Below are 24,374 nucleotides of genomic sequence, written 5' to 3'. Positions count from 1 at the left end.
AATTTGGAGTGACCTGTGCGTAAATTTAACCAGGCTGGTTCATCTAATATTAACCTCTGTCGTAATACATACACACCTGTCTTACTTTGAAGTTAATAATAAAAAGTGTCCTGCTGGGGTTTTTTAATTATTTTTTATGACAGCAGCAACCATCAGTTTTAACAAGAAATACATGGAAAGAATTCAGAAGGTGCCAGGAAGGGCTTTCAACTGGGGCTACTATCAGGACAGAAACAATTCCTTCCTGGTCCTGAAGGTAAATGCCCTGAGGTATAAGAGTTGGTTGCCCTTAACATTATCTTAGTTTGCATAGCTACAGACATTATTAGTGGTCATAAAATCATCCAGGTACAGTATTTGACTTCATGACCTCTTCTAGCAGTGAATTCCACAGGCTGACTAGATGCTTGTAAAGATATATTCCCTTCTATTTGTTCTAAGTTTACTGCCTTTCTGTTTCATTTACTGCCCTTTAGAATTCCCTTGTTTTTATACTATGGGGCAATGTAATAAAGGGTCCTTCATTATTCTGAACAACTCAATTAAGCCCCCTCTATATATTGTAAATACTTCGGGGCAGGTATTTTCTCCATGCTGGCCCCAACTCAGCAAGCTAATTTGAGGCCAATGGGATTATTTGTGTGCTTAAAATAAGGCACGTACTCAAGTGCTTTCCTAAACGGGGCTGTCTGCCTCTCATACAGTGCCAAGCATGTTTTCAACACTTAAATAAATTCATCATCTCGTTTTCTTTCCAGGATAAATCGTATGTTTGCAATTTCTCATTTCATGCAATCCCTCTCATGCGTCTTAAACTGTTCGTTGGATTTATTTTCAATTCTCAACTATATCTTTCTTACGGCAAAGTAATCAAATTGGAGCACTTTATTCCAAATGAGGGTGGTGACCTCCCTCTTTCTAATGAGCCCATGCAGCAGTATATTCACTTGCAAACTGCTGCTGTGCACAAGACACACATCTTCACTGTACTGTCCATACTGATTCCAAAATCTTTTCCCACAGATAATCACAACTTTTGGTCACTGATAACCTGGAATGGATTTGAACCAGTGACTGCACTAGGAAATACACTTTAATCTAGTAACAACATCCTGAGCTATCCAGACCCCTTTAGCTCCTTCTGTGAGATGTCATACTGTATCTAAAAACAAACATGGAGTTTACTCAGTGTACAGTATGTTTTCATATTACAACTGGGTAACTGTTATCATAACATTTTTTCAGTTGCATAGCTACAATATTTAAATCCTGTTTTAAGAACTACTCACCCACCCCAGACCTGCTCCACAGAAAACAGAATAGTCCTATTAATAGAAGTATTTTATGAGAGACTTGGTTACCTGCATAATCTGAAGTCTTTGGGGTCTGAATCTCATTTGCACAAAGGTCCCTTTAACACACTTTAGCAGTGTAAAGGGGCTTTAATGTAAATGAGAATCAGGCCCTTTTAACTCTAGCGAATAGTCCGTTAATTTGTTGAACTGCCCAGGAAAACATAATAAAATTAGCTAGTTGAACATTAGATTAGCTGAAGCTGATCTAGCATTTAATTCAGATACAGATCATGGCCTTTCCCACCACATATATAACCTGTGTTTGTCTGCATGGACCATCATCATCCATCTTCACTAAGACATCCCTATACTGAGCATGTCACGTTCCTACTCTTTCCTTTAGGCCTTTGGGTCTGTGGAGAATTTTAAGGAGACTGATCGTAGGCTCTCACCTGGAATTTATTGCACATTCACTAAGAGGCTGAATGAATGACAACAACCCATCTCTCCTGAGTGGCCAATGTAGGGGAGATACAAACCAAAATTTTCCTAAGTTACCATTGATTTGGGGTGACAATTTTTGGATAACTCTTTCTACTGGGCATCCAAAATCAGTGACCACTTTGGAAGATTCTGACCATGAACAGTGCTGATACTATTCTCCTCCCCCCACCCCCCCCATCTGTTTAGTTTTTTAAATTAAATACAAGAATGGAAAGATTCACTGGCTCTCAAGGATCCATGACTAACCTGGTCCTATAGCTGTATCTGAAAAAGGCAGGAAGGGATTAGCTGGTCATTCACAAGCTGCAGTGCTGACAAATTGTGAATGCTCCTGCAAGGAGATATTTTTTAAAACTCCTTTACTCTCAGTCAAAATGATCTATTGAGCATGAAAATTGACAATTCTAGAAATTTTGAGCTGACAAGTAAAGACCACTTAATCCAATAAGACTTGTCCCTAGTAAAATAGGATCCTACTATTCCTAAGTATAGAATCCACTGAATCTTTAATGACTTCAGTGTCAAACACCATGTTGGCCAGAACAGAGATTTAAAGTAATATAAGCATATGCAAGATCTTTTGCAATCTATGCAGGATATTCCTAGCTGCTATTCTTAACTTTGAAATGCAGTGTTGTCATTAAATAATGCAAATCATTTGCTTTTTCATTCATACGCCACATTGCACTAATTTGATTTCAAAATTCACACACATACAAATCTGCATGGAGCACGTTCTTCATTTCTTGCTAGAAATTCTGATCTTTGGTCTCTGCTGTACAATGATCCCACGTAGGCCTGTCTACCACATGAATGATTAAGATCTATCTGGGTTTGTTCCTTTGTGCCCCAGGTAGAATTATTATTTCATATACTTATGATTCAGAAAAGATGTTACCAGAATCATTTTTTAATTTTTCTCATTCCCTTACATATCCTGGTCATTTTACCTATACGAATTAAAGGAGATGTGGCCAGGGTGCGGCGGGAAGAAAGAAAGAACTTAATGGAAACTAACAAATTTTTAGAAATTCTTGTTATTCCCTCAAGCTTCTATTTTTAGACTACCAGGATTTTTTTTTATTACTGTCTTCCAGAGTCATAAAAATTAAGTAATAGTATTAAATTTGTTTCTTTCATAAAAAGGTAAAGTAACCAACATTCACTGGGCCACAGGGGCATACACAGGAATAAAAATTTGGTTGCTTTTGGAGGGGCACTATCTGGGGCCCCCGGCGGCCGGAAAAGCTGGCTCCCCCCGCCGCAACCCCGGGACAAGTGGAACTGGCTCCCCCCCCCCCAACAGCCAGTGGAGCTTGCTCTCCCCAGGCAGCTGGACCGCTGGGTCTTTCCCTGCGACCCCAGGGCTGGAGGACCTTGCTCTCCCCTCCCCGTCCCCGGAGGAGTTCTGTGCTCCCTCCGATTGACAGGGGGGATGTGCCCCTGCTTGCCCCCCTTGTGCATGCCCCTGGGGGGCCCACATCTCTATTTTATGTTATTTAATATTTGTCAGACACTGACTGTGTGTGCTCTGTAGGACACAAAGATAAGGACAGTTCCTGCCCCAAGGAGCTTACACTTTAGAATAATTCAACAAAAACCATCTCCATGAAGCTGCAAAATCAAACAGCTATTAAAATCCATTCAAGAGATTTCAGTTGATATTTATATAACCAAACAGCAAGATTAAATTAATTGGCCAAGTGGGAATAGTGAGCAGATATACAATGGATTTAATTACAAGCGCTTTAATGAAATCCAAATCTGTCAACAAACAGGCTCATCATCTGAGATGGTGTCTAAACTCTAGTAATCCATCTAAATCATACTAAGTGTTACATGGTCATTATCTTCAATTTTCATTACCTCTTAGAACTCTCTAAAGAGAGTTCTAAATGCCCATGAACTGTTTGTTTCTCAACTGATTAGAAAAATTTTGTAAAATAAGATATTTCAGAGCGATTCAAGAACAAATTTTAGGAGGTCTCTGTTTTAATTTTTTTTTTTAATTAAACACCATGAACTAAGTTCTCCTCTCACAATGGTGTAAATCAGGGGTAACTAGGTTGAGGTCAGTAGAGTTAAAACCAGCACAAGTGAAACTAAAACCAGGTCTCATAGGGTTTTGTCTACATAGTACACGCAGTGAGGCTAGCAGACTTGGGCTAGCGGGGCTCATGCTAGCGCTCTAAAAATAGCTGTTGCAAGCCCAAGCCATAACAGCGCTAGCAGCAGCCCTGCTAGTTTGAGTCTGTTGGCCTGGGTCTGGGAGGCTCGCTTCTGTGGGCTGTATAGACACACGCAGATTTCCCCTACTCCCATCCCCCAATATATCTTTTACATGGAACCTAGTTGGCTTTTAGTCATTTACACCAGGGCGAGTTGAATGCAAAGTGGGCGTAAAACACTATCAGATCAGCATGGTAGCCTTTTATGCCCATAATGCAGAATCAGATTAAGACATGGTCCTAGAAACACTCCTAGGAAGGAATCGTTCCTAACAGAGAGGTTAAGGTTTCCATACCACTCTCCTCCTCCAGTACTATCTATCACACCTCAGAGAGTCTGTTTCTAAGTTTCTTATTGATAGAAGCATGGCAGTTCACTGAATAAAGGCAACGGACATGATGCTGATCTCAGTTACTCCAGTGTGAATCCAGAGTAGCTCCATTGACTTCAGTAGGGTTACTCTGGATTCACACTAGTGCAATGAAGATTGGAATATATTGCAAAGTGTATATTACTAATAGCAGTAATTTCCTCTGGAGGAGATGTTCTCAGAGTAAAAAACAGGTAGAAGAGAGCAGTTAATATATGTAGACAATTAAAAGTGTATTTCTGTTGACTCAATAGACCACATTCTGGTTTCAGTCCCAGTAGTGTAAATCTGGAGTACCTCCACTGATGCCAGTGGATTTACATTGGTGTAAGTGAGATCAGACACAGGACCAATACTTTTATGCATTATGGGTGAAAATCAATTGGGAGCTCAAGGATGCTTCAAGCCCTCCACACCACTGAGGCCTTGGAAGTCATGGGTGTTATCAACCACGCAGGGAAAACTCTAGACCGGGGTAGTTAATGGGCGGACTGCGGGCCAAATCTGGACTGCCAGATGCTTTTGAATGGACTGCGAAATTTTATTTACCTATGATCATTATTTTTGTTGTGGGCTAAAAAGTGTGTCTCTGGAGTCTGGACCTTGACAAAAAATTGACTATCCCTGCTCTAGACTCCATGGAGGAGGGCTTTGTGCCAGCTTGAAAACAGGCCAGCACATAGTAGAGAGCAGATTGGGAGGCAAGCCATTTGAGGGCAGTAGGGTCTCTACATGGATGCTGTGGCCTTCCCACTTAAGAACAGATGAAGGGGAGAGATAAAGAAATAAATAGTTTGTAATGAAGAAGGGTGATTTTTCCAGCAGTAAATCATGGGATGTTCCCTCGGTGCAAACAAAGCAATTTACACTGGATGAAAGGAATTTAGCATCTGCAGGAACTATTTTTGTGTTAAGAGCTAAAGCAGGGCAAATAGCAAGGGAGATGTACCCTGGACTAGGAAGCTTGTTAAAAAGAGCAAGATTCAAGGATGCTAAATTCACAGACTTCATAGATCACAGCCTTAAAACTTCCATAGTCTTGTCTTTTCCCAAGGGCACACTTTCAAGCATTCTCCCCAGAAACAAAGCTCCTATTTCTGATCTCCTTGTTTTCAGAAAGTACAATGGCAATATACATAAGCAGTATTGTGTATAAACTCAGTTTAATTGAAAAAAAAAATCTGTAAATCACGTTGTTTTTCAGGAAAGAGAAAACACAAAATGAGTCACAGCCTGATTAATCTACTATAGTGTATATTATTTGTTGGAAGGTCTTCTGTTTTCACAGTAAAGATTCTTCCAAAGTGTTGTGGATCATTATTTCTCTCTTCCCATTTCACAGTCCAATCTAACAATGACTCTTTCCCACTGGTCACAAAAAATCTAGACAATGCCACCTATCCAATGGCCAACTGTTCCTGCTGCCTACAGCTAAACTAACAAAGGTTATTTTCCAAGCTCTTCCACAAATTGTGTTTATGAGACCGTGAACAAATCAGTTCCCTTCTCCGTGCACATTTCCCACATGTGTAAAATGGAAATAATGCTATAGGTGCATTTCTATTGCTATAGGTGCATAGGTGCACATGTGGGAAATGTGCATTTCACATTTCCCACATGTGTAAAATGGAAATAATGCTATAGGTGCTATAGAAGTGAGTATTGTTTTACTACAACAGTTGTAGTAAGAGATTATTTTATGCCTTGCACTTTCCAATGATGTTTGTGTTTATTTTTTCCACTCTAATGTTAGACAGTCTAATCAAGAAAAGGTCTTGGGGCCATACTCTCTACTTGTGCAAGCACATGCAATTTCACTGGTGTTGTGTTTCCTTGTACTAGCAGCAAATAGGGCCTTTGCTTTTCATGGTACCATCTAAAGGGTACTCGGTGGAGTAGAAGACATTACTGCACACAAAGTGGCACTGCAAGTAATGGTGTTCATACAGAGACAAAATAATGGCAAGCATTTAAACACATACTCCACACTAAATCTGATAAAAATTGTCCTGAAATAAATTAACAATATCTTAATATTTGCTGTTTCCCACAACACAAACCTAAGCAAAGATTTAGCCAAACCAAGCCATCATATACTTTTTATTCCCTTTTACCAGTCTAATATATACCAGTACAGTACAGTAGTGCCTAGAGGCCCCAGAGATAAGCACCTCATTATGCTAGGCACTATAGACATACAGACAGTTCCTGCCCCCAAAGAGTTTATATCTAAGTAGACAAGGCAGACTAAGGGTAGGAAGGGAAACAGACAAATAGACTTAAAGTGACTCCCCAAGGTCACATAACCGGTAAGTGTCAGAGCTGGGGATACATGCCACGTGTCCATCTCAGCCCATTCCGTCTACAAATTTCTGTCTTATGATTCCTTTCACAGAAATGCTGGTTCAATCTCAGTCATCAGGCCAGGAGTCCATCTCTCCTACTTTTATTTCAGCATGAACTGAAACTGATGAACTGGTCTAAAGCAATCCTTCCACATGCTCTAAAGTGCAATACAGCGCTCAGGAGATAATCAGTGGCGGCTAACATTGCTTCAAGGCATTTAGGATTATGAGGCTGAAGGCACCTATGATGACTGACTAGGTCACATAGTAATGAAATAGGCAACAAAAGAGGTCATTTAAAGGCATTTTTCCTGCCAGTTATTTTTTTCCAGAACCCTCATTTATCGTGAAACAATCTAATCTGCTGATTTAGCACCTAAATCTACCCAAAAAATGGCCAAATTTAGCACATACTGTGCATGATGCTTTCAAAACTCCTCAGTGACATTTGGAGGTAAAAAGTCCTCATGCTAAAAAGTTCTCTAGAAACCTGATTAATTTCAGCTGGTGACATTGTTTTGCCAACAGGACAAAAGAGGGGTTTGCTTTAATTCCTTCAGAGCTAAAAATCCTCCAGTTCTAGGGCTTGATTCAGCTCCACTGAAGTGAATGAGAATCTTCTTGTTGACTTCAATGGGAGCTTGATCAGGATCTTAAACAATCATTGCTGAGGAATACACACTCCTCTTTATCCATGTGTGTAATGCCTATTAATATCTCTGCAGTGATGTGCCTGCATGGAGAGAAGTATATATCCTTTTTTAAACTAAGATGTGTCCCCCTCCTCCCCCGACACACTTCAAAAAGATCATGTGAAGTCCACAGAGTATTAAGAAAATTGACTTAAGTATGTAATCAGATCCACACCAGATCAAATAAGAGTTTCACTAGATCAGAGATACAGAGGGGCCTGGGTTGTTACCAAGACAGAACTATCTTTATTAAATGCCTGCATTGTGATGACTAAGGAAATACATATGAATAAAACATACAGAGTCAGATTGTACCTTGCCTTGTCCGTGTGCATAAGTCGGCTGAGGAGTGTAGAGTCCTCCCATCTGGAAACACTGTCGGTGATAGACTCCCAGAAGTAGCCCAGGGGAAAAGCTGAGCACTAGTGGGGGCCTGAGCTGCCTCCTCTTTAAATTGATCAGTGGAGCCACTGTCATGCTCCCCCTACATTCCCAAAGGCATTGTACCTAAGGCACAGTGCTAATGTTAGCGTCTGCAGGGGTGGTGCACTTCCAGACCACCACTGTACCAACCAGTGACTTTACAGCCATGATCTGGCACACATGGGGGGACCTGAAAGGAAAAACATCAAGGGATCAATATGTTAACCATGGTACTATCAAAATGGGACTATTACCAGAAGTCGTTCATTTCTTTGTCCTCCACAAGCTAACAACTGTGAGAAAACACTGGTACCTAAAACTGACTAATATTTAACTTTACAACTAAGGGTTTCCTCAGTTAAACCTGTTTAATCCTAGTGAAAGGGTGTAACTGAGATCAGAATATCACCCTAAATCCTTTAAATAAGGATTGCACATGCAAAGCTTGGGCCAAATTCTGAACTGACCTATATCTTGGGCAACTAATTGAAATCAGTGGAACAGCAAAGTGTGTGTACAAAGGTCCACAATTCAGCCCTTTATATTTTGTTTCAATTTGTTGTAGTTACAATTACACATCTCAGGCCAAATTCTGCCTTCGTTCATACCACTGCAACCCCACTGCAGTCAATGGGCAGTATCTACTCTCTATTAGTTTCTTTATTGGCTCTCTTACTAGCCACAAACTTTGAAGGCAAATTCAGCAAATTCTTTTTTATATATAAAATAAAACTTTCATTTTTAAATCTCACACATTCAAAATGGAGCCATTCTAATGTTAAAGAAGAAGAATCCTTTGATTTAAACATTATTTAACCTTTCATTTGCAAGCACACCATTTCCTGCACTACCTGTAGAGCAGAGGTGGGCAAACTACAGCCCGCGGGACCCTCCTGCCCGGCCCGTGACCTCCTGGCCGGGGAGGCTACTCCCTGGCCCCTCCCCCCACAGCCTCACCTCGCCACCGGCGCACCGCTCTGGGCGGCGGGGCTGTGAGCTCCTGGGGCAGTGCAGCTGCAGAGCCCGGCCTGACCTGGTGCTCTGTGCTGCACGGTGGCGGCGGCAGCATGGCCTGCCTCCAGCCGGGCAGCGCAGCTGTAGCACCGCCGGCCACCAGTGCTCCAGGGAACGCGGTAAGGGGGCATGGAGCAGGGAGAGTTGGATAGAGGGCAGGGGAGTTTGGGGTGGTGGTCAGAGGACAGGGGTGTGGATAGGGGTCAGGGTGGGAACAAAGGGGTTGAATTGGGGCAGGGGTCCCGGGGGGCAGTCAGGAAGGGGGGGGGTTGGATGTGGCAGCAGGGGGCAGTCAGGGGACAGGGAGAAGGGGGGGTTGGATGGGGCAGGAGTCCCGGGGGCGGATAGGAGGTGGAGGCTGGGCCATGACCCCCTCCCCTAACCGGCCCTCCATACAATTTCCAAAACCCGATGCGGTCCTCAGACCAAAAAAAGTTTGCCCGCCCCTGCTGTAGAGTCTTTAAGGGACATTTTTAAGACTACAAACTGGACTAGAGACTTTTTTTATGCTTATGAAAATGAAGTCTCAGCTATATTAAAGGACTTGAATGATGGAAACTGGAATCCTCTCCCTTTCTGAGGCACAGTTACAGATGTTCATGCTGAGATTTCCTAGTGACCTTAAGCATGACCGGCTCAACCCCCTCAAAGGTTACAGGTCATTACCCTCTATTCTTTGTGTATCCTTGGAGCTCTCCTGAGTACAACCAATTACATGAGGTGGTTGTGAAAGGTGAAGCATGGTCTCATTCCCCCTCAGAACAGATTGCTGCATTTAAAATGGTTTCATTAGCTGGGAGTGGTGCTTCTTCACCCCTGGCCACATGAAACCCCCTCCTTGCTCTTCAGGAAATACACCCGGGGCTGGTCCAAAGTTCAGAAGCAGCTGGACAATTGGCCTTCTTCATTCATGCCTTTCGTATTGTAGAGGCAGCTCTAACTGACATAGTGAATTAGACCTATTCAGGTTAAGGGTCAGACGAGGGATGTGTGGAAGGAAATATGTTCCTCTCACTCCATACTAAAGAGAAATTCCATTTACCCTGAGACCACACCAGATCCATTCCTTATTACCTCAGCTGTGCTCACATTTGGGATGACAAGATACTAAGGGCCTGATCTTGACTTCATTTGCATCTGGTTTACATTGGTGTTAATATCATTGTCTGCTGTACAATTTACTCTGGATTTACACTAGTGTAAGTGAGAGGAGAATCTGGCCCTAAATATATTTTTATCTGATAAACAAACAAAAAGTTTCTTGATATACAGAAGATGAGGTCTCTATCAGCCTTTCACTTTTGTTTTAATAGAAAATATAGTGCTGCCTACTACAAAGGAAAATTGGGCCAAATTCTCTTCACTTCAATCAATTGATTTGAAAAGGAGTTATCCCAGCATGGAATTTGATACCACATTTCAAAAGGCCATTTCAAGAACACTTTATAAAAAAAGAAAATAATGTTTTACATGCTAGCTCTGTGGAATCACATTTCACAACTGTATCAGCCATTAGTAACTTCCTCCTTACCTCCCACAAGCATATCATCCAAGCAAACAGCTTCATTACTATTATTTCATTTTGTCTGTATGGGAATATAATTCTTCACCTATAAAATCTTATATCTTTGGGACCAAAAGCTCCCCTGTATTCACACCCTACAAACCACTGTAATAAGCTAATATGCCTTGTGAGGTATCATTGGAACACTAATAACTCACTGGTCAATAATATCCTGGTGAAATATATTTATCAACATTACATCTAAAGTTATGAATTCCCCCTGCATGATGCTATTAGCATATGTTCAAACCCAGACAGTCCTGCCTAGGCAAAAGTTTTTAAACAGGCTTATCCTGTTTACCTCAATTTACATAAAAGTAGCAAACAGGGCCAGCAAGACAACAGGGAGAAGTGATGGCAGGAAACAGAATCATTTGCATTTTAGCAAACATAAGTACAGGAAGAAAGGGCACGGAGCTTCCTTCACCACCAGATTCCATGTCGCCTTCCCCACTGTTTGGATAAACTTTGCTTTGAGGGGTAACCTTCAGCAGAATCCATTTCAAAGGTTCACTGGACCACAAAAAATGGGGGCAGAAAACTCCATGTTCTCTTTCATCTAAGAAGACAAAGGCATCAGCACTTTGGGCCTCTAGGAGAGATTCTGACCTTCCATCAGTCACCATCTTGCTGGAAGACGCTGGTGAGAAAGGCCATCTTAAACAGAGCTTTGAACCAAAACTTTGCTAGATTAAGCTTTAGACTTTTAGGTGTGTTTTCACTTTTATTTGCTTGCAACCATTTCTAACTTTCTCTCTCATACCTGAATTTTCACTTAAAGTCCTATCTGCTTTTGTTGATAAACTTACTTTGTCTTTAATCTAAACCAACCCAGTTCTGTGCGCTTAACTGTTTGGTAACTCCAATTAAAGTAACAAACTGTTAAATACTGACACTTTACAGGGACATCGGAATTTAATATCTGAACTGTCCAGGAGAGGGCTGGACATCCCTGCAAGTAGTAACCAAAGCTGGTGGAAGCCACAGCATGAACTGGTGTGTGTGGCTGGCAAGCTGATGGGGTCAGAGGTGCAGCTATACGCAGACATTCAGGGTATGACCTGCATGCTGGAAGGCTGTTTGTGAGCAGCCCAGGTTGGGAGCTAGCTTAGCAAAACGCTAAGAGACACCCAGAGTTACAAGGCAGAGGGTTACACAGTTCCTCCCTTGTCTGGGTTGCACCCCAGAACATGACAATCTGCTCTTTAAAAAAAATCACAGCTCAGATGGGGTCCTTCTAACAAAATTATAATAAGTTTATTAGCATCTCCTGACCCCTGAATCCTAACCTCAGGGTTCATTTTTACACAGGAGTGGATAACAGAACCATCTCAATCACAGAAACAATGCATTAATTTGTGTCCTATTGGAGAGGTACCTTTGGGACTTTCCAGGAAGGTCGCTAATAATTCTCATCTCTTAGTCTCTCACCATCCTTTCCTTTTATCTTTTCAGGCATCAGTAACAATGAGTTCCCCTTTGGTTCCTCCATTCATAGTCTTGGGAAAAACAAAATGCTGAGAGCTTTGGCCATGACATTTTGTCTGGCTGGAAGATACATTGCTGCAATTCCTAAGAGATGATTTACACGCCAGCTCCATAAGCTTATTACTTTGGTGCAGAGGGAAGGGGAATCTCACTTCTCCCTGCTGATTGATATAGAACATGCAGGCCATGCTGCCCATCATGATTCTGATAGACCTGTACCTGATGAGATGAAAAACACAAAGGCAGGAATTTCTGACTCCTCTGAGCTTCAACAGGTTGATATGGAGGGTGGTTTATTGGGGTGACCATCTGCCCCATACTGTAAGATCATCAAGGTGTGCCCCCCCATCCTAACAGAGATGCGTCCATTGTTACAGTTACTGTTGGCATTAGTTGGAAGATGGGAACCCCTCATCCCTACATTGTGATGACCCTTCTACCACTCTAGGGAGTGCTTCCCCAGCTGGGGAACAGACATCTGCTTGTCTAGACTGTCTGGCAAGTAAACTGACCTGAGCCACCCCTGGAAACACACACAGTCACAAAGATGCAAGCTGCCATGGGACTGAGAAGTTGAAGACAGTTTCTGACTGAAGTCTGGGGGCTCCCTGGAATAGTTCTGACAACTTTTGATAGTGTCATGGATCTGTCCATGGGAAGGAAGGCCCTGGATGCCAAGGAATCCAGGGTTGCCCCTATAAATTGTACGTTCTGAATGGCAGCCAGTGTGGATATTTCCACATTCAGCTGAAGACCTAAGTCCAAGAATAGAGAAAGCACTTTCCTTGACAGGTTTCATCAGTGAGCTGTAGCTCACGAAAGCTTATGCTCAAATAAATTGGTTAGTCTCTAAGGTGCCACAAGTACTCCTTCGCTTTCCTTGAGTGGATGACACCTCTTGGTATGACAGACCCTTGAGTAGCCAAATCGTCGAGGTACGGGAATACTGTGGTCACCTGATGACACAGGTAGGCAGCCAGCACCCATGGAACCCATGGAAAAAACCCCTGGAGTCAAGGAGAGACTGAATGAGAGCTTCCAATGCTGATCCTGGCCTATGATGAAATACAGGAACCTTCTGTGAGACAGATTTATTGTTATATGGAAGTACACATCTTGAAGATTAAGGGCAAAAATGAATCCCCTGAACTGAGGCCTCATTAATTTGTTTAGGAGTCTTAGATCTAAGATTGATCTCCACCCTCCATTTTTTTTTTGGTACAAGGAAATATAAAGAAAAGCTCCTTCCCCCTGTACTGAACAGGGCCCAGTTCTATCACTCCTAAACAAAGAAGGGAGTTTATTTCCTGACTTAGCAAGAACTTATGAGAGGGGTCCCAAAGAGCGACGGGAAGGGGAATGAGGAATAGAGAAGGAAATAAATTGGATGGGGTAGCCTGATATTACTTCCATCACTCATTTGTTCGAGATGATACGTTCCCATGCTCGCTGGAAATGGGAAAATCAGTCTTTTTTAATTGGCCCTCTTACGTACGGGCATTACTGTAGCTGAGGCTTACCAAATTGTTTTTGAAGGTCCCAGCAGAGTCTCATTGATAAGGAGAGCAACTCTGGATCGTATTGCAGAGTGAGGGATATCCAACAGCTTGTGTTGGGACTCTCTGACCTCCTCAAGAGGTATCTGTAGGGAGTCTGCCACCTGCTTACTGGGATCTTGGAGCTGCCAAAAATCATTGGCCATAGACAGAGGAGGAGGCAGTATTACTGCTTCATCTGGCAAAGTGGATGAGATAGTGGTATGAGGGGTGGTTTCTTTATCTGCCCTAGTCTCTTGGTCTTCACATGTTTCCTCCTGTTGCTGGGGAGGAGAAACTTGAGTCTCCCTATCATCCCAGTGGGAGAGGGTGATAGCCCTGGAGATCTCCCAGCGATAAGTTGCTCAGGGGTCCCAGTATGGGCATTGAGGGCCATATGGTAGCATCCAGGGTTGCTCCCACCAGGAATGATGAGGTCCCCAAACATCTTCCCTGCTTCTTCAAGAAAAGAGTCATTATATGGGTATTGGGGGAACCCTGAACAGAGACTGATGATACTGAAAGGAGATCATCATTGTCCTCTTTTTCCTCCAATGGCGGAGCTCCAACTGAAAAGGGAGGTGATGGCACCAGGGAATGTATACAGTTCCAGAGACCCAGCTGTTCTCAGTACCAAGAGGCATTCAGTACCCACCAGCAATGGAGACTCTGGTACAGCAGTCACTGAAAAGTCCTTTGGGTATTCTACAGCACCAAGAGGTGTTGTGGTACCAACAGACCGCTATGCTTGTCCTTGCCGGACAGTACCGATGGTCTGGAGTGCTGTGCAGATGGCACTGACGTGGCTGGAGGCTTACACAGTACCAAAGAACCTGATAAGGGTACCAGGAGAGGAGTTAAGCCCAAGGGTACCAATCTGTGCTTGCTTTGACCATCTCCACTAGACCGTACTGGAGCCTGCTCAGAGCCATGTTTGGACTTAGAGCTGTGGGACTTTCCTGCTTCACCGGTACTGGAGGAGCTCTTTGCCTCTACAGAACTGAGCCTTGGGGGATGACATCTCAGGCTGTTGAGAACAAGGTCTTTTTGAGGTGGGATTCTTGGGAAGGGAATTAGAGCTCCTCCTCTTAGAATGTTTTGACAAGGTCTCTGAGATTTCCCCCTTCTGGGGCAATGTTGTGCCGAGGTTGAAGGGGCACTAGAGAGCCTCGGGGACTGATGTGCAGGGAGTTCTCCTAACCTGGCTCCAGAGCAGGGCAAAGAGGGCATTCCATCACCCATAGCTGACTTTTTCTCAAACCAGAACTACTAGCTACTCTACTAACTAACAACTAACTAAGCTAACTAAATTAAGAAAAAAAATAAAGCTCAGCAATAGCCGAGATACACACACAGCAGACATGCTAAACTCTGTCTCAGGCTGAGGTGGTTGAGAAGGAACTGAGGGCGGTTCACTCATGCAGCCTCAGAGAGCCTCAGTGCGGGGCACCTCCCGGATATCATCAGTACACGCACTGGCCGAATGTACACTGCTAAGGAAAATCATGCGCACCTGAAGTGGAGCCCCCATAGGGTGATTACTCAGAGAAGAAACACAGATTTTTCCATTGATCTAAGGGTAAATTAGATATCTGGGGGATGGGAATAAGCTGCAAAATTCAGATTCCGAACACCTCCAAAGTTTAGGAGTGTTCAATTCCAGGGCTTTGGTTGTGGCTCATCTCCATTATTTGGCTGTCCAACATACCCTTTAAACTGTAAGGCCCCAGTTCAGCAAAGCATTTAAACATCGTGTGCTTTATAGGGAGGGACTTTAGCAAATGCTTAATGTTAAGTACGTGCTTAAATGCTTTGCTGAATTGGAGCCAAATTGTATTCTATACGTTGAAGTCTCTGAAAATAATGCCTGGTAAATGATGTTTTCAGCGACATTAGGTTCTGGTAATCAACATACTGACAGGAGATACAGTAGGTCAGTTATTTATGAGGTACTTACAGTCGAGTCAGGCATATTGGGTCTCACTCCCTACCAGAACTCTAGCTAATTTTTCCTTCCCATTCCTCCCACTTCCTCCAACTGATACTTTTACCCAACTATAGCAGGTAATCAGTGCAGGGACATTGTCACTATTATTCCATGAGAGACTCATATCTGGACAAGCTTCCTAAGCCATGGAGCAGGGGAGGAAATCAAGACTCCAAATCCTCACTAATTGTGGTTTCATGGCTTTCACTAAATTACAGGATTATCTCACTCCTCTCAAAGCTCATAGATTTCTTTCTCACATCACAGCTGAGTCATGGGGCTCTCATACTCCTAGGATAAGCCTCCTTAGCTCTTTTCAATCCATGGGATACCCTTTACCTCTCACTTCCCTTGGTCAGTGTAATATCATGAAGGAAAGAGTAATGATTCTAGGGGTCATTAAGCCATGCAGAAAAATGCCATGTGACATCAAATCATGCCAGAGTAATTGTAAAAAAAGTTACAATTAGCATGGAATTCTGAACTTTGCCATCCTGATGGGATGAGTCAGGATACAATGAGCGCATTAATTTGAAAAAAAATTCAGATATAATTAGCCAGTTACGGTAATACACAAGCTTGAGTGATCATTTCATGGAAAGAAGGTCAGCTGATGACTTATAACCCCACTAACGTCACTGTGTATCTAATTATCAGTGATTTGATGCAAAAAGGACATTGGTCTATTCAGAGGAAAGATGTTTTTATATATATATAGATAGATAGATAGATACACACACACACACACACACATATATAAAAGTGTGGAGGGTGGGGATGGCACGAGCTAGGATTAGAGTTGGAAATTTTGTTTCAATGCTAATCAGCTTGTTCTTCTGGGTCCACCAAGGGACAGTTGGCCACTTTGTGAAATCAAATTGCTGGTTTGTGTGTTCTATACTGGGATCATTGTCCAAAGATTTTCGTTAGTTTGTTAGCATCCAAACCACAAACTGAACACCACACACACACACGCAGGATATTTGCCTACTGCCTTATGCGCCCAAGCAAGGCTCCCTGCCTGATAGAGCAGAGTCACAGCTCATGGGAGAGAGGAGCCACTCTTCCTCTGTGCCGCCACTACTCCGCCATGCAAGAAGACGGACTCAGGAGACCTGAATTCTATTCCCAGTCATGCTGTGTGACTACCGACAAGTCACTTAACCTCTCTGTGCCTGTTTCCCCTCCCACCTTTTGTCTCTCATCTGCCCCACGCTCTTTGGGGCAGGGATTGTCTCTTGCTCTGGGTTTATACAGTACCTAGTATAATAGAGCCTCTAGGTGTTACTGTAATACAAATAATAATAAAGGGCCAGATCATCTGGTGTTGTATTACTGATGGACTTTGGCCATACAGCCAACGTACTGGAATCCTCAGTGGAAGGGCACAAAGCTGGGGTAACAGGCTTCTAGGCTATCACCTCCCCTGCTGCTGGTGCAGAGGCCACACTCAGGACACCCCTATCCTATCTCCAGCATAGTACTTTGCTAATCCTTCTGTAAGAACAGCGATACCCTGAGAAGTGTGTCACAGGGTGTGGTAGGCACTTCTAGCTTTTCCTTTGCTTGCTATATTTATGCTTTGACAAAGCAGCGCTACATCTGTAAGACTGTGTGTAATATGATAGTTACACTAAACACCCGTTAATCTGCAAATTGAATCAAAAGTATGATTTAGGTACCTCCTGTTATAGGCTTTAGAAACAATTAAATTAGCCTAGCTCTGTCATAATGATTATTAACACTTCAGCCTTTTCCTGCTGTATGTGTTTATCAGCAGCAGCAAGTGAAAGGGAAAGAAATTAGAGAGCAGAGACTTGAAAGAGCAGGAATCAAATCCCCAGATCTGAATACCCCACACACAGTGTTTTGATCCAGGCTTGAACTTTATATCTTATGCCAAACTCTAATCATTACCAATTTCTTGCAAAAAGCCTGTGCCTGAAAGAGTTAGTGTGTTACAAGGCAGCCGTGACCAAAATCAACCCCAAACAAATCATTCATCACTGCACAGCTCCAGAACTAACTTGTACTTTCATCAAGAACAGTGCGGTTATAAACACACATCATAGATAAAGAGGAAACACAAAGTATGTACTGTAAGCTTTCATGAATCGTACACAAACAAAGCCTTTGATAGCTCTCTGAATACACACTATATCATTACGCCCCAGGCTAGCAGGCTCTCTGCAGTCTAGGTTCTTGGTTTCTAAAGGGATGCTTTTTACTGGACTAAGAGAAAGGGATACATTCCCCCCCCCCCCTCCACATTCAGATCTCTCCACTGGCTTTCTGTCCCTTTCCAGGTCAAGTCCAAGCTCCATGTCCCCAGCCTGAAGGAACTGAACACGTGGTGCTCACCCTGCCCACACCGGTCCTCATCTCCTACTACAACCCTGTGCTTGTGTCTCCGCCTTTTTCTCACTGCCCACACCCCATGCCTGGAATAGCTTTCCTTCTCCATTACAAGATGCCACTTCGCGCTCCTTTAAACTTCTCCAATCCTTTTGGCTCTCTTTCTCACTAACCCTCCCTCTCTGACACATACTGCTCACTCAGTAACTACCAAATTCTTTTTTTAAAATAATCTAGAACAGTACAATACATGTGCCAATCTAAATAATGTAATCCAGGTTCTAGGACCCTGCATAAAGATGGAGAGTTCTTCTGCTGACTCAAGATGGCAACCAGACAAGAAGGGGCCCTATTAGATCCAGTTCAGGATATAAAAGCTTTGACAACTCTCTTCAAAGCCGAGAGCAGCACTAGAAACCTCCACGTTCAAGAGTAAACTCTGGCAGGCCTCTTACATTTGTTGCTGTTGTTGTTGTTGTTGAAGTTAATGTTAAAGGAAACCCAGGAAAGGGGTTTGTTTGGCCCCTACTCAGTCTGTTAGAAGAAGGGCAGATACAACCAGCTTACTTGCCTTTCCCCCATTCCCTTTTCTTTACGTTTGACTTGGATTGTCAAGTCTTTGGAGGCGAGACCTTGTCTTGTGTCTGCTTGTAAAGTTATTGCAGTTGTGAAGTCATAGCAATGTAATAATGCACTAATTAATAATAAATACACCAGTGCCAGTTACTTCCAAGGTTTAGATTGGACAAATGCTTGGTGGTGGGGTGGTGAAACAGTTGGTCAGTAGCTTTTCACCTATGGAGACTTTAGTTGAGGGTTTGGCCTAGCTTTTAAGTGGTTTCATTTTAGGGTTAATTTGTGTAGCACACCAACTGAACAGGAGGCGTGGCCTGCTCAAGAGGCTCAGATTTGGAACAGCAAGGGATGTTGCAGGTCAGAACCCAGGAGTGCTGTCAGAGTGACTAGTATGAGGAGAAGCTTGTACAATGCTAATCCACATGATGCCTTTCACACAAATTTTTACAAGGATTAAACCCATCCAGTTTTAGTTTGAATCAAAATATATTTTTCTCCCTCACCTCTCCCGGATAGACGTTTAAATTCTTTGAGAGGGAACGACTCCTCCACCCAAAACTGGGTATCAGAGGGAACTTTGTGGGCGTATGCCCTAAAACTAAAGATGGGCAAGAATTGGGATTTCCATTCTGTGAGAAAATTCCAACATTTAAAAAAAATAATTGTTCCAATTTGGAATGAAAAGCCAAATTTAAAAATTTCCCACCAAACAACATTTTGATTCAGGGCCATCAAAACATTTCATTTAGATAGTGTTGTCTCAATTCATTTCATTTTGACTTATATAAAAGTCAAAATGAAATTAATCAAAACACTATTGAAATGAAATGTTTCAACTTTTTCCCCACCAACAGTTTGGTTTCTAATAGACATGTTCCCACAACAATGTTTGAATGTTGATGAAACTTTTTTTTAAACTGTTTCATGGAAAAAATTTTGACCAGCTCTACTGAAGACCCAGACATATGAAAGGGTTCACAAGTGGAGATCCAAAAGAGAAAAAGGATTTGGAATCACTGAACTAGGAAGTGTCCCCAACCAAAAACCTTGAGAATAAGGGCACAGGCTCTCATGCTTAAACTGAAAACAGAAGTTCTAATTGCTAATGACTCAGATTTTAGTGGCTTCTTTAATGTGGCCCAACAGTGTCATTTTTACAGATACATTAACTAACAGCTTTACATAGATAATGAATAATGAAGTTTCCATACAGTCGCTGACAATTTAATTGAGACACTTTCTTGATAAAATTGTTGCTCTGCCTCATTTTTATAAAAACACTGGGACTTTGGGATTCTTAACAAAATGAACAGTCATATCCTTACAGCTGTAAAGTTTTCCCACTCGTCGTAAATGCTAACATGGCAACCAATGAACAATAGAAATGTACTGATTAGGGTGGTATCCTGTAAGGTGTATCATCATCAACTGGCCAAATCCTGAGGTCCTTGCTCAGGCAAATTCCCTTTGACATCAGCTAGTGTTCCCCTATGTAAGGGATGAGTATAAACTCATATACTAAATGAGTATAAACTATGCAAAGGACCCACACAAAATCTTTACCCCATTTAAGACACAACTAAGCACTTATGGTGCATACACCTTGTGCTGATACTCTGCACAGGGGAGAATTTTACCCTGAATGTGAACTTCAGGATCTGGCTCAAATCCAATTTGGATTTGGCCATTATTAGTTTCTTAACTGTATGCATAACACTGAATAGAAGAAACTTGTGGAGAATATAATTTTTGCCCCTGATCAAAACACCCTATTACCGGTTTACTAAGTCGTCACACAGAAAGAAAAGAAAAAACTGTTCAATGTAAAAATTTGCTCTTTCCTCCCCACCCTATCCCACCACCTTTTTTTTTTTTTTTTTGGTACACAAGTCTCTTGTCTGAAGACTGGAAATTGAACTGAGTCACCAAGTTTTAACCTGGGATTTGGATTCAGCCCACTGCAGAATCATGGGTCAGCTGTTAAATAGAGATCCAGAGCTAAAAAAGTCCCAGGGTTTTTGGATCTGGGTTTCTGGTTCTGGCCCATCTCAACTCAAGGCTGCTGGTTTTTAGCCTGTGAGCATACAGTAAGTTATTAAAGTGGGGAGCTTTTGAATTCACACCTATTTTACACACTTTCAGGTGGTAATTTTTGACTTATTCTGTGAAAATAGTGGAAACTCTCTCTCTTCCCCCTCCCCCCACCCTTTACCCACCCCACCCTGCTTCAGAAGCACAGCACTGGGAAATAATCACAGGTAATTTCATTCTCATTGTTCTCAACATGAACAAAGCAGTGCTGTCATTCATTCCCTGTATCCTACACAGGGCTCTGGGTTTAGGCAGAGACTGGAAATGATTTTCCACCAGGAAGGCTGAATAACGCTCTTGGAAGAACTGTAACTAGGATATTTCTTAGTGTGTGAAATTGCCTTGAGGGCACAGAATGGAATGGCTTATGAGCCAGGGTTTCCCCTTTTTGGAGTGGTGGGCATATTAGTAGGAAAAATAAGGTCAATTTTCAAAGCACTCAACTGTTTCTGGCAGGTTGTCTAGACTATCTGACTAAAGCTAATTTACAATGGGGAGATGCCCACACCAGGAGCCATTAAGTCTAGCCAGTCCCACAGCTCTTGTCCCTGGGCATCAGTTTGAGAAAATTATGACATAGGAAGGCACTGAACCGCTGCTGGAAACATAATGCTCTTTATCCCCTGGAGACTTTTTTCTGGTTCTGTTAGCTATTGCATAGTGAGGGTGTTTCATTATTAGGTGCAGGAGAAATATTCAATACAAGGAAATATTCTCAGGCAAGTGGCTAGAGCAATTTTTTTCACTTTACCTTCAAGCCAGGAAAATTAGGTTCATTTTCAGGGTTCTAAATGAGCCAGAAAAACTGATATGGTCTACTAGCACTTTTCCCAGCAGGATATTCTAGCTCTGACCAATTAATATTTTTATTTATATAGATATAAAAAATTGGAGAGACAGCTCTAAAGCTGTTCTGATAATCTGAGATCATGTGTAACATAACATATTCAACAGATTTCATCTTTTTTCTGTACACAGAATGTACACAGGCGGAACACAAAATTCTCACATTTATTCACCATTCAGAATTACTCATGAATTTCGTCCCAAAATTATTCTACTGAAGCAAATAACTCAAACAGTCAGAGGCAAATACTCAAACTTTGAAATCCATGCTTTTTGATAATTAAATGACACAGGCTGCCATTTCTGTTCCCTTATGACCATAACTAACCAATACTGAGAGAATTTTAATTTTTGAATATGACAACTGAATACAGAATTTAAAATTCACAATTATCAATGACTGGTCCACCAGTGCCCAGATTTGTTAGTCTCCTGGCCTCACTCCAAAGCCCATATTTATTCTCTTTTGCAAGTCTGTCGAGAAGAGGCTGTGCTGAAGTGGACAGATTATCATGCAGTCCTTTTGCATTATGTTGTGATTTCAACTTATTGGATAGCTACGGAAACCACAAGATCGGCATCAATAGCTATATTTTAGACAATGGCGGAGCCAGGGTTTGCAATCACAGGGTGATGGACTGGAAAGTGAGCCTGCCCCACACGCCCCCTGCAGAGGTGGCTCCTTTCCCAGGGGCTAGGCCCGGCATTGCAACCTGGTACATGGGTCACAGTTCCATTCAGATTTGCCCCAACCACTTCTCCATCATGACAGAGGAGCAGCTGGACCATATTTGAGTGATTAGCGTTACAACCTGGTGCATAGGATCGCAATGCCATTCAGGGTTTGGCCCAGCACCCCTCTGGACAGTTGGGATGCCGGGCCAAATTTCAGAGAGTAGTGTGCACCATGTTGCAAGGCCCAGAGCAGGAAGCTGGGCCCAGTCTATGCCAGGTGAGTGCAGGGCAGGCTCACTCTCTAGCCCCCTGTGAAAATTCATGGCAAACATCTCCTTTCGTTGATTGCACAAATACTTGAAAAGGTGCCACACGTACCCTATTAGGCCTGTCATTGACTTTAGACATTTGAAGAAATAAAATAAAATATTTGAGCTTTCAGGCTTAAAATATGATGGAGTGGCACCAGTCATAGGGCCACCTGTGATTAACCTGGCTGCACCAGACCAGTAATAACCCTGTGGAGCTCTTAAACTCCTGTAATAAAGTTGTACAGTGTGGTCATGAACAGAGGTCCATAAGTATACGGTTGTTGTTCAAGGTACTAAAACTCAACCATCCAAATATTCATAGAAAATGAAGGCAAAAAGTTGTGAACACAGTCAAATTGAAATTACTTTTCCTATTCAAGCAATAATTAACAATTTTTTATCCACTCTTTGCTCAGGTCTAGTTTTTTCTTAGATCAAACTGCACAGTCCATGTCACATGCTGACATCTCCAGATGTGATTCAGGAAACTGTAAAGTCACATATATTTTCCAGTTAAAATAATTTTAAATACACTCTTATTTTTTGACCCAGCCCCTTTCTATGTGTGATAAAACTGATGTCTCAACGCTCCTCATTCACTTATTTTTTCTTACCATAATAGTAACTACTCTCATAGCTGATAAGTATTAAAATAGTAAGAGAGGGATTTACCCTGCAAATGCTTATTAGTGAGCACAGGGCCAGATTATCAGATGTATTTAGGTGTCTAAACAGGGAGATAGGCGCCTAGTAGAATTTCCAAAAGAGAGGAGTTCGACATCTCATGGAATTTTCAAAACACCCAAGCAGGTTAGGTGCCTTGCTGCATCTTTGGTCACTGTGGAAAATCTGGCTCGTAGTGCTTAGTACCGCGCATACTCAAAGGGAATACCCACATTTTTAAAGCAGAAGTACATTTTTGTAGGATCAGTCCCACAGTGTGAGGCTGGGAAGATGTCAGTAGGATTAAGATTATTAAAGTGTTTAAATAAACATTTTTAAGCCACTTACCTGGTACGGATACAGGGTGACCCCATTTGTTCTTGACAAGGACCAGGTGCCGTCAAGGTACTGATGAGCCTGGATAGCTACAGAGTTCAGGATGTTGCCATTGCTGGGGCTGGTAGCCATCTGTAGGCTGACCTTGGCCTGGTGTCCAGGGGAACCATTTTTCTTCTCCACCCCATTGATGATCCCCAGGCTGTTGGGCTTCCCACTGTGCTTGTTGGCCACAAAGCCTGTGTAATTAGCAGTAGTGTAGGAAGTGGGCATGTATGCCCAGTCTCTGGGCTGCAGGCTGCCCATATGTCGGGAGCCCACTAACGTGGGAATATTGGAGAGGGGTGGGGGTGAGCCTGGTGAGGCATCATACTGTTCGGTGTTGGCAGCCTGCTCCAGCGTTAGCACCATCTGAATGGCCTCCTGCTTCAGCTGGTTCAGGTGGGTGGCACAAACGTCACATCTGTTGTCCCTCTCGTTCCATGCCTTCCGAATGGTGTTGGGAACTTGGAGTTTGTCATGGATCACCGAAGAGAAAGCTGGGTCCTGAAAACCAAGCAGAGAAGAAGGGGGGGAGGGAATGTTTAACCAGGATCATTGCAGTGAAACATTTCTGCTGAGGATTGTGCATTTCAAAAGGCAATTTATGAGATAAGCTTAAGGAGCAAACAAAGGCCATTTGATACAGTGAACATATGCCAGCAGCAGAGAAACAAAAATCAGAAACTAGGATGTGTTCAGGAGAAACCTTCCCTTTTACTTCAAATACAGAGAAATGGCAAATGTATTTAAATATTCTTAATTCCATCGCAAGCCTGAGTGCATGGCAGAGAGAATGAATTAACCTGCTCTACCCCACTGCTGGCTTGAATGAAATCTGCTCTCATTTACACAGGTGACAGCCTAACTCCATTGAAGTCAACTGGCTGATAAGGTTCACAATCTATCTAGAGGTCAGTATTTGGTCTTTGACAGCTAAAAGAACTGGGTGAAAACCAAGAAAACAGTTTCACAATTGTTTTTTAAACAAAACTCAAGGGATGCAAATCAAGGCAGGCTAGTATGCACATACTGG

General features: G+C 42.5%; 1 protein-coding gene across 1 annotated transcript in view; it reads right to left on the bottom strand.

The window, feature by feature from the left end:
• The window catches only part of KIF26B (kinesin family member 26B), a 423,104-nt gene that overhangs the window by 268,938 nt on the left and 129,792 nt on the right, over positions 1 to 24,374 (bottom strand). The window contains exon 3 of the mRNA XM_074948941.1: positions 23,312 to 23,845. Within this exon, the coding sequence (XP_074805042.1) occupies positions 23,312 to 23,845 (534 nt within the window). The remainder of the gene's footprint in view (positions 1 to 23,311; positions 23,846 to 24,374) is intronic.

Source organism: Natator depressus, chromosome 3 (genome assembly GCF_965152275.1).
Source record: "Natator depressus isolate rNatDep1 chromosome 3, rNatDep2.hap1, whole genome shotgun sequence".
Taxonomy (NCBI): Eukaryota; Metazoa; Chordata; order Testudines; family Cheloniidae; genus Natator; species Natator depressus.
Note: the sequence above shows the minus strand (reverse complement) of the source record. Positions and strands in the feature narration are given on the sequence as shown.